This window comes from Rosa rugosa, chromosome 1 (genome assembly GCF_958449725.1).
Source record: "Rosa rugosa chromosome 1, drRosRugo1.1, whole genome shotgun sequence".
Classification (NCBI taxonomy): domain Eukaryota; kingdom Viridiplantae; phylum Streptophyta; class Magnoliopsida; order Rosales; family Rosaceae; genus Rosa; species Rosa rugosa.
Window position 1 is genome coordinate 39,410,388 of NC_084820.1, and position 11,068 is coordinate 39,421,455.

The following is an 11,068-nucleotide window of genomic DNA, read 5'->3' on the forward strand; positions in this document are numbered from 1 at the left end:
ATAGTTTTGCTTGTTGAGCGGAGCGGCTAAACCCTTTGAACTCAAGTTAGGGCTGACCATTTAGCAACCGAACTAGCCGAATTTCGAACCGGCCCGAACCGTGTTGGGCCGAAATCTTGACTTGCCAACTATTCAGCTTGGCTGAGCCGTACCGATTGGCTCATTCGGCTCGGCTACGGTATGCTAGACTGGATGCCGTCGGTATACCGTACCGACCAAACAGTACATAATGTATATACATTATATATTACAAATTTTCTCTTAGTTCTTGTCAGACATAATTAAAACAAAACCAACAAGTCGTAGGGTTTAGGAGCCTCACTTCTCATTTTCATAATTTCTCTCCCAGCTTCGACATTTCAGCGCCTCCCTCCCCAAAATCATAGATTCCCAGATTCCGGCCCCAAAAATGATCAAATCCATAGATAATTTACTTGCAGAAGCTTGTAGCCGAAATCCCTAGCCTTATTTCTCCTAAATTTCAACAGATTCACCCAAAAATCTAAAAACCCCCAAACCATCGAAACCCTAATTCTGGAAAATCGTTGTTTCCTTCACCGAATGCAAGGTAATATTGTTGATTACTATCCCCTATTCTATGTTGTTGTTCAGTTTTTATTGTCAATTAGTCGTAAGGTAAAGTTTGAAAGCCGATTTCTGACGTTAACTTTCTCTGTCACTCTCGTGCACTACTGTGAAGAAGGTTGTGTTTCCTCATCGTCAATCCTTCAGGTCTCTCTTTTTGGGTTTTTTTTTTTTTTTTTGGATTGATTTGCAGCATGTGCTATAGATATATCTTTTGAATGTTTATATGCTTGATTTGATAATTGCTTACAGACTTCTGTTTTCCCATTCAGGTTTTGTCCTGTATAGTTCATGGTAGAGGGGATAAAGGCTTATGAAGGTATCATTTTACCTACTTTGACAGCTTCAATACGAGTTTTTATATTTCTTATCTATTAGAATGACTATTAGAAATTGTCTGTCTGACCAGCTTCTTTGTTTGCTGGCTTCCTAGTAAATTCAAATCAAGGAGTCCAAGTGTGATCAGTTGGAGCCTTGGAGCATACCTTTAAAAGGTAAGAGTACTTGACTTGGACTGTTCAATCATGAATGGTTTGTGTAAATTGTGATCGGTGAACTGTGACGTATGAATGGTGATGTATGTTATAATGAATGAAGGTTGCTAATGATTAGTGTATACTTGTGATTAATGAATTGCAAATGAATACTTTTAATGTGGTGTGGAGTCATAAATGATAAATAGTATATGAAGGCTGTTTTGCTGGAAATGTATGGACTGTTGTTTAGGCAGAATATGACGTTTATTTCTTGTTTTTTTTTTCATGTCTGTGTAGATGGCATCTTCTTCTAGTAGCTTGTGTACTCCCTCAATATGCAGTAACCTTAATCACAGCTTTACTTTATCTACAGATCAGCCTCCAAACCCTAACCTAGTTATTATCCCTGAAGTAGAGTCACAGTCAGTCCCAACCATTCCTACTCATGAAGGGCAGGATAATACATTGCCTGTTAGGGCAGGTTGGAAACGAAAGAAAGGAACTAGGGTGGGGACATCGGGTAAAAATGCAAAGCCAGCTTTAGGAAGAAGCAAAACCTGGGAGTGTTTCACTAGGCCGAAACTGAGTGATGGGACTGACAATAGAGAGGTTGCACAGTGTAATTTTTGTCAAGAAATTGTACCTGCCTGCAGCACTACAAATGGGACTTCTTCAATGTGGTCTCACGCAAAGAAGTGCAAAACCAGCCCTCTTTATGAGCCACCACCAGAAACAAAGACCACTCTTTAGTATGGATAATGTTAGTGTGGGGGGGTTACTTACCATAAATTCAATCGAAAGAGATGTGATTTAAAGTGTGTTAGGATGATCATCATGGATGAACTTCCTTTCATGCATGTTGAAGGGGATGGGTTTAAGGAGTTTGTGGAAGAGTTGCAGCCTCAGTGGCCAAGACTGAAGAGAAAAGAGGTTGCTAGAGGAGTGTGGGAGTTGTATCAAATTGAGAAAGCTAAGATGATGAGTGAGTTTGCTGCTCACTCAACAAGAGGGAGCATAACAACGGATACTTGGACGAGTATCCAGAACATAAACTACATGGTAGTCACTGCCCAATTACTATCTTCGATTGAAATCCAATTTTGGAGAACAAGTGCATTTCAACCATATATATTAAATTTAAAAATTAAAATTATAATAAATTAAAATTGTAAATGTACGTTCAGCCGTCATGGATGTTGCTATTGTACACACCTTGGCGAAAAAGAGAGAAGAATGCCATCCTCAAAAAACTGTCCTCAAATGTTTAGTCACCTACTCACCTACCGAAACCACGTCCTTTTGGGCTGTGATGAGTAAAACATAAATATATAATTTTCTTTGTTGAGCGGAGCGGCTAAACCCTTGGAACCCAACACAACCCTCCACTCTCCACTCTACTTTCCGCCCTTCACCGCCGACCGCCGCGGTTTCATCGCAAAACGGGCTGACGAATCGCCGATAGTTAGGGAAATCTCCATTATAGGTACTCTATTTCGTTGTAGACAAAAAATTTGTTTTTTTTTTTCTCGTCTGATTTTCCACAACTCCGGAATCCAATTTCTTCAATTCTCTTTTGGGTCTTGGTGAATTGGGAGCCAAAAAAAGACCCATCAATTTCTTTACTTTGCACTTTGTTATGTGATTTGGATTTGATTAATTAGGAATTCGTTGTCATTGTTTTTGATTCAAACAACACTAGACTGCAGTTTGCACAGTAGAATAAAATCAAAGTTGTAACTTTTCTAATTACCATCTTCGATTGAAATCCAATTTTGGCTAATACTCGATATGGTTTTAGTTTTATAATCTGATTGTTATATGGTGGCCGGTGAAGCCAAATGCATTGCATTTTCTGGATGTTAGATTCACATCTTGCTGTTAGTTCAAATGTAAGGCATGAAATTTCAGCGAATAATTCATACATTGTCTTGACGCCTGCACGGGCCTTATTTTAGTTGGATTCTACTTTGGTTGTTAGTTACATAGCGTTTGGTTTTAGTAAAGTAATGGTTTTCAAAGTTATGAATATAGGAATCTATAATTCCAGTTAGGGAGATATTGAACAAGAACAGAAAACAAAAGAAAAACTGAAAGCAAAGTGAGGTTTGTATGATTCTCGGAGAGTTTCATCCTATTTCTCTTGCCAATACCACTACCACCTCTCCGACTCACTCTGCATTTGTGGTCCGAATTTTTGAATGATTAAATATGTCACTGTCATTTTCTTACTTTTAAGTACTCAGTTCTTGGCATATAGGCGTTTCTGTTTCTCTGTTTTCTCTTGGATCTTGTAACTACTTTTTTGGGAGTTTCTTTCTTTGGCTTGATGGAGTTGTGTAATTTGTGTTTTTATTGGGAATTGGAGTTCTGTTGAGAGTTGTGTGGCTGGTTGTGTTTTTTTGCTACATATTTATCTAATTTCGATTGTAATTTCTGTGTTTTGATATCTGTGTTTGGTTGCCATTTTCTTGGTGTTATAGTCATTGAGGTTGGAGCAGCAGTAATGACAACCAGAATATGTGTTGCGATTCGATCTTTTGAGAAACACCCATTGGGACTTTTGCCTTGCACGCGGAGGATTCAGTTGCCTGACACACGCGTCTTATATACTGTGTTACGATCGCCTCATATTGATAAGAAGTCCAGAGAACAGTTTCATATGATAACCAAGAAACAACTTTTGGTCATAGACACAAAAGCAAATGAGTTGCAAAAGAAGTTCTTTTGGTTAAAACGCCAGCGTATACTTGGAGCTCAATATGAAATTATATTCAACCCCAAGACCCGTTTGGATAAGGGAAAACTCCAGGCTTTGGTTAATAAAGAAACTGACACAACTCCTGCAGCAGAATTGGGGTAAAATATCTTTACTAGACTTCCAGTCACCTAATATTTTCTATTCTGAGTTGTATTCAGAATGAACAATATGATATGCATTGGTTCAGTTATGGTTGCTTTCATAACAACTTTGTCAGCAAGTTGACTTGGTGTGTTAAATTTGAATGCTATAATCTGTTGGTCTGATCTTTTCTTAGTTAGAGTTGATGTCGTGAGGGCTAGCGGAAGTGGTTTTCTGTTGGTACAACAATTGCATAATTGACTAATAGTAGGCTAGCGGATGTTGCTCTAAAACACAGAATTTGTTCTTTGTACTATAAGTTCGCTGCTATAGCGAGCTCAAAACAAACTTATAATGAATTTGCATTTACTTGATAAAATTCGGGATTCTTGTCCGTTTCTGGTTCAAGTATGTGGTAGACTCTAGCCCTTGCTAATGGCTATTAATTGAATCTAATGAAATCAATATCATTTTCATGACGTTAAAGAAGATGGATGAAATAGTAAGAATATACGAATATTCATTTCTCTAAAAAAATAGAATGTCTCGAAACTATTACATTATTTACGGTTGTTTTGTACCATTAGAAACGATAAGAAGTGACAAAATGAAATTCACAATTCTCATTTTCTTCTCTCTTTTATTTTGTAAGCTAGAAAGCATTGATTTAAATCCTCTCATCAATGAAACAATAGTTTTAGAGAACAAGTGCATTTCAACCATATATATTAAATTTAAAAATTAAAATTATAATAAATTAAAATTGTAAATATACTTTCAGCCCATAAATCTCTCGTCAATATAACAACTATATGTAACATTATATTTATAGAAAATTGTCATTCGTATAAGGGAAGATATCAGTAATCTCATATCTCTATAAATAGACATTGTGTCATAGTGATTTATCTTCACTTTTGACAAATATCCTTTTGTACCATGTAGGGTTAAAGGTCCAAAAATTTTATCACGTTTCAAATATTCAACTTCATTGGAATTGCCTCTTTCCAATTTGGCCAATAGTATACTTTGTCGACGTTCATAATGAAACGTGGTATAGCATAAATACAGCCCTTAGTGGTTTTTGGTAGCTACCATATGTAAATTATCATCGATAATCAACAATCATAGATCCTACACATTCATATTTGCATGCATTAGCTATAATAAGCTTATTGATATTGGGTACCCATGCCACTTTTGGGGCATACGTTGTCACTTCTAGGACAATCATCTCTCATAGATGAATTATGTAGAACGTGAATCATTTTACTTATGATCATGTAGAGCACTATAGGGCTTGTATGATCTTTCCTTTTTTGGAGCTTAAAACTTTAGACCTGGTGGATATAATCCACACAAATTCACGTTGTTATTCAAATGACAGTAGTCTTTCCTCCCCCTAACGGCTGGAAGACTGTCTTATTATGACCATGTGAAAAAAATGCGTTTAAGGATCTATCACTTTCTTTGGAGTGAAGATGTTCATTGGCTAGTGGCAAACCCAAACCAAGTTTTAGGTCAAAAACATTTAGTTCATGAGCATCAACTATATTGATTTAAGGGAAGTGAAATTTGCAAACCAGACACCCTTTCATTTTTTTTAATAATATTTTCAGGCAAATTGATGATCGTTAAGGTATCGAACTCAATTAAATCAATGAACGAGCTGAATCTGTCCAACCTGAACCATTCGTGTTCATAATTGTAAATTGCAGTTTTGGATACCTTAACGATCATCAATTTGGCTGAAAATATGCAGAAATGATCTATACATTAGGACCTAAAAACTGGACGGTTAAGATGTGAATATGTGATCGAAAAGTGATCAAAATATAGAAATCCGTTCCTTAACTAAGAAACGGACCTCCTTAGCAGAGCAAGCATGTGTGTGTGTGTGTGTGTGTGTGTGTGACTCTAAAACACGTCTTCAACTAATTATTTCATTCCTATTAGACAGGTTTGGGATGGGATGTTGTAGAGGCTTTCGATTGTAATTTTCTTCTTTTATCGAAAAACTAATTATTTCATTCCGCCATATAATTATAACACAAGCAAAGATAAAACTCCAAATTGATCTCACTGCTCGCAAATAAATGTCATCCACATATAAAACCAGAAAAGTTTAATCTTCTGATTTCATATATACTCATCAACTTGTTCTCCTAATTAATTATAACCATACATTCAGTTTAATCAGAAAGTACGTTACATCTGGTGTGAGCTCATTTTTAAAACAACATATTGGCTACAAGCCTTTTCCTAATTATTTTGAAGGCTGGTTTCCACAATTCAAATGAACTCTCTGCCAATATATAAGAATGAAAATATACAATTGCATCATCAACTCCCTTATTGCTATCAAATGCACGAGAAATGCAAAGAAAATTAAACAATGCCTAATTTCTAACCATCTGAAACAATTAGTATCCTTTTGTTTCAAGAATACGACTCTAATTAAATACAACATTGCTTAACTCTGCAGGATTAGTTTCAACCAAATAGAGCCCCATATAGCAAGTCATTCCAAGTATCCGGCAGCCCCGGAAGACACCAATGGCTGCAGTCTGTGCCGGAATGCTCGCCGCTATAAACAGAAGGGTGTGCTTCTTTACGCAGTTGTGACAGGGATGTAATGTCAAGAAGATAAACTGGTTTCTTAATCCTACTCAACACTTTGTTAACAACTACCCATGCTTGGGGTATCCCTGCTGGGTAGCTTCTGCCTGAGTATGGTTGTGTTTCACCTTTGCATGACCTTGATGGTTGACTCCAATCCTTGCCCCTAATAATTGTCATAAACATTATAACATCACTAACTTGCTTATCATAAAAGTAAGAGTCATTGCATTACTTCCCCCATGTATCTTGCTTATAAAGAATTCATCTTATATATGAATCATTTATCTACGGTCTAACTACATAGCATGATATATATATATATATATATATATATATATATCTTATAAAGATCATTCTACGTTTAAATTCGGATAAAAAGACGTTGAAGATAGGGCTACTCACTCGTAATGAATTGGAGAGATGCCTTGGAAGAAGACCTTGGTTTTGGAAGGATTAACATTCCGATCAATCCATCTACCCCAAGTGGTTAGTCCTTTGTAAAAAGCCACCAGACGGTTCATATCCTTGTACAATCTACCCCCATCTTGTATATAGTCCCATCTGGTAAAAAGTCAAAACGAGACATTTTTCACAATTAGACAAATAAAGTTAATAATGGGGTGCATGGGCAAGTGTAACACACGTACGGTTGGGTTCTTCCGGTGTGAGTCCACCAATGCCACGTGTCGAAGATCAGGACGTCCATGCCTTTCCAGGCGTTACCGCCCCTGATGGAGTCGAGCTTCAAGACTCTTCCAACCTTCCCGCTGTCAAGATCCACCAGGTACGTTGTGTGGTATAGTAGTATCTGAACACCATAGTCCTGCCACGTAATGAAAACAAAACACGAAAGTAAATACTCTTTTTTTAATTAAACAAAAATAAATACATTAATAGATACGGCAATTACTGAATTAGCTCAAGTAATGTAAAGATTTAGAAATTGAGTTAAGATTAGACTAAGTTAGGAGTCTTGTTTCCTTCAATAATCCATAGTTAGCAAACATATTTTCACAAATTATTACCAAAGAAAAAAGCTACGAATAATAATTATTTTCTCTTTGTTCTTTTTCACGTTATTAAATTGTGTGAACTAGGAGGAAAAAGGATTGGTCACTCTTTAAATTGGGAAAGTGGTCCAGTACACTGAGAATGGTGGATTCAGTACCCAATTTTTATGAGTTTGCCAACTTACAAGTGACTCTTTATTCCCTTTAGAGTCACTTTATTTTTTAGTAATAAATAACATAACAATAAATTTACAAGCTACTTTGCTTGTTCTTTTTTATGTTGTTAATAATTAACTAATTAGTAATAGTAGGGAAAATAGATTGAAATTCTTTTGGTTCAAAAAGATTGAAATTCCATACCTTAGACTCTTAAGAGGGTAAATGCCCATAATTCATTTCATCATGGATGACATTAAAAAAAATACTTCAAACTTGCCGTCTAAGATAAGCAATTATTTTTCGTCCAATATAAAACGAGATTTAATTTCAATTCACTATTTTAAAAAGTAAAAAAAAAAAGAAAAGGACGAAATTTTGCAGGAGACGACCCAAAGTCCCAAACATATTTGAAACTGTGCACAAAAAAACAGGGAGATTGCAAAGCGGGTCTTGTCTTTACAAGCTCTTCACAACGTTTGAGATTTCCACATAAAGACATTTCAAGAAAACACAAAGAAATTTCGGCTAAATTTTGAAAACAAAGAAATAATTGAGAAAATAAAAAAGAGTGACAGCCTGACTGCCATGTACCCCCTTAGCATAGTAAAAAGCCTGACCACCAATCACGCTCTCCTCTTAATGCTCTCACAAACTCACACACTCGCACACTCTTCCTCTCACTCAAATTCACCGACGGATCAACCCCGGCCAATAAACCTAAACCCCTAAACCTAATAAGATGCTGACACGTATATAATTAACTGAAATTTCATACCTTAAAATACTCTTTTATTGCACCGGAAAGATTTATAATATTCTTAATTTTCCGTGTTATCTTATTAGACGGTCAGATTAATCTAATAGTGTGAGAGATTGAGTTGGAGAACTCGAGTTCACGGGACAGCTCAAATTTAGAGTCAAATTTTTTCGTGCTTGAACAATGAAATTTTGAAATGAAAAGGATTCACTTTTCTTTTTTGAGAAAAGCTAGTGTGAAAAAGAGACAATACATGCATGCACTGTTTCATCCAATGATTATAGTAATCGCACACACCAAAAGGAAAATCAAAGGAAAAAAGGAAAGAAGGAGGCTAGCCAAATTTGTTAAGAACAAGAACAACGGGGAAATTGAAAACTGACCTGGAATGTGACCGACGCTATGCCATTTCTTAATGGGGTGAAAATGTACTTGGAATTTGGTACCCAAGAATGAAGCATACATGTTAGGGATTGCCACTGGTTCAAACTCAGTGAATCACCCACAAACATAATCTTCTTCCCCCTCCATTTCTGTAACATATTCAATCCATTAAACCTGCAAAAGCAAAAGACCCAATTCAAAAGTCAGCTCAATCCCCAATTCCAAGTACTATTCTGCTTCAACATGCTTATGACACGAGTAGTGATTCAGAAGTATCAAAATGGTACCTGGGCAGTGAACAAGAAAAGGGCTGCCATCGATATTTGAGGTAAGATTTATCGGGGCGGCCATACTTTTGGCAGTTGAACTCTGGATCTATGAAGGGACAGTTGGAATCGTAGGGAGGATAATGGGAAGCGTCGTAAACCCATGAACCTCTGAACCAGTTGCATGTAACTCCTGCAAGGTTTCTAGCTACTACTTCGTCTGAGTTTGTAGCATTGTTATTGTTGAACAAGGAATTGAAATCCTCTGCTTTTGTTTGGTGGGAAACCAGAAGCAGAGTTAAAAACAGAGCAGCAGCAGCAGCTGCAGCTTTGGATAGGTAACCCATTATTCCTCTTTCTTGGGTTTCGATCCCCCAATATTTTCGAATTCTAATTTGTTGGGTTTTCAAAAGAAATAAAAAGAACGAGGAGTGAAGAAAAAGTAGTCTCACAGTGGCTGCTTATATAATGCCTCAGGGAGAGAAAGAGAAAGAAAGAGAGAGCTTGGGACTTCACATATGTGAAAGTGAGACAGAACAGCCTACCTACAGGCTGCAATTTTCTCTTTTCTATTACTTGGTTTAAATTTTTGTTTGGTGGGTTGTTTTAATTTTAACTGTGGCAGCATGTGGGGTTGAATCTAATCCTCTGGCCATTGAAAACTTTGGGAATCATGATGATTTGGATTTCTGAAATAATGGGGAACAGTATCCCTACCAAGAAAAAGTGAGAGAGATTTTTTTATTCTTTGGTATGTTACTGGCTTGGTAAAATATCATTTCTGTCCTCCTGGTTCTGCCGTCCTTTGTCCTTTGGAGTTGAATTTGCAGTTTCTCGATCTCTATCCTGGTTCTTACTGACACCAAGATTTCACCTGCCTCAGCAAGTTCTCCTCCAATCAAGACACCCTATTGATATGTGATGACCTCACTCTATCAACCCTATTGTTTTTTCTTACCTAAGAAATAATCATCTTCTTCTTTTTTTTTTTTTTTGGGTGTGAAGGCAGAAACATCTGGAGTTTTATCAAAGTAAGTACATATGGTGTGAATAAGCTTGAATCTTGAAGAATTTATGCAGGTAGGTGTACATATTGAACTCTCAACCTGTCAACCTTTACTTGATATTATATAAATGATAGGAATAATGCTCTATACATATCACATGGTTGGGATCCAAAATTCAGGGGTTTTTTTTAGAGTTTTCCCCAGGCAATTTTATGTTTTTTTTTTTTTTTGAATAAAGCAATTTTATGTTTTATGTCATACAATTATGGGCATATGTTTTGAAAATGATTAGTGTAATTTTATTGAAGCAATGTGGTGGGAGCAATTTAATAAGCTTGCTGATCTTATATATTTTCCAATGATGGGTACGTGAATCATTTAGAGACAACTTCAACTCCAAGCCAAGCAATTGGAAAACACAATTAATGTATTGATTTTGTTTGGTTAATTTAACAACCACCTAATTAAACTTGAATGTAATATTTGTTGGATGCATGTCTGTTTGCATGGAGGAATCAAATATGAGCAAATACGTTTCTATTTTTTTTTTTCTAGTTAGAAAGTAGTATTGTTAATTCTATAATTTCTTGTGGAGAATGTGTTAAATTCATTTATAACTGAGCGAAATTACACATTATAATTCATATTACTTAATTATGACAAAAATAATTGCTACCTGAGTAATTTCATCTATATATATATTGGTTATAAAACTTATTGCTTAAGCAATTTCAGCTTCAAAGATCGTAGGACACAAAACTTCAGTAAATGATTAGCGCGAAAGTGCGACGTCATTGCTGACAATGTCACCACCTCCCAACGAAGTTGCTTGGCAATCGACAAAACCCCACAAAAGTTGACGCAGTGGATCAACGGCAGACGAGGTCGCTCGAAACAAAATGTCGATGACCTTCCGCCAATGCAAAGACGAATACATCTACAAACACTGAAACCCCATCCTAC

General features: G+C 36.3%; 1 protein-coding gene and 1 long non-coding RNA gene across 3 annotated transcripts; one reads left to right on the forward strand and one right to left on the reverse strand.

The window, feature by feature from the left end:
• The first annotated feature begins 279 nt into the window (after positions 1–279).
• Positions 280–3,570, forward strand: LOC133724868 (uncharacterized). 2 transcript variants are annotated; one of them, XR_009854084.1, is made up of 5 exons: positions 280–568; positions 704–732; positions 858–904; positions 1,019–1,079; positions 3,542–3,570. It is a non-coding gene; the product is annotated as an uncharacterized LOC133724868 (long non-coding RNA). The 2 variants fall into 2 exon arrangements; XR_009854083.1 differs by lacking the exon at positions 3,542–3,570 and adding an exon at positions 1,359–1,588.
• A 2,393-nt stretch (positions 3,571–5,963) lies between these two features.
• On the reverse strand, positions 5,964–9,620 carry LOC133724867 (protein trichome birefringence-like 39). Its single transcript, XM_062151762.1, has 5 exons — positions 9,120–9,620; positions 8,832–9,006; positions 7,170–7,345; positions 6,925–7,083; positions 5,964–6,685 (listed from the first exon to the last, which is right to left on the reverse strand). The coding sequence occupies exons 1-5, from the start codon at positions 9,443–9,445 to the stop codon at positions 6,394–6,396; spliced, it is 1,128 nt and encodes a 375-aa protein (XP_062007746.1). The 5' UTR covers positions 9,446–9,620; the 3' UTR covers positions 5,964–6,393.
• Positions 9,621–11,068: the final 1,448 nt, after the last annotated feature.

Bases quoted from the DNA above. Each gene is read 5' to 3' on its own strand.
- LOC133724867 (XM_062151762.1), bottom strand. From the start codon at position 9,445: ATGGGTTACCTATCCAAAGCTGCAGCTGCTGCTGCTGCTCTGTTTTTA. The intron at 7,346-8,831 runs GTCAGTTTTCAA...ATTACGTGGCAG, and splicing joins TAGCGTCGGTCACATTCCAG to GACTATGGTGTTCAGATACT. The intron at 7,084-7,169 runs GTACGTGTGTTA...ACTTTTTACCAG, and splicing joins CACACCGGAAGAACCCAACC to ATGGGACTATATACAAGATG.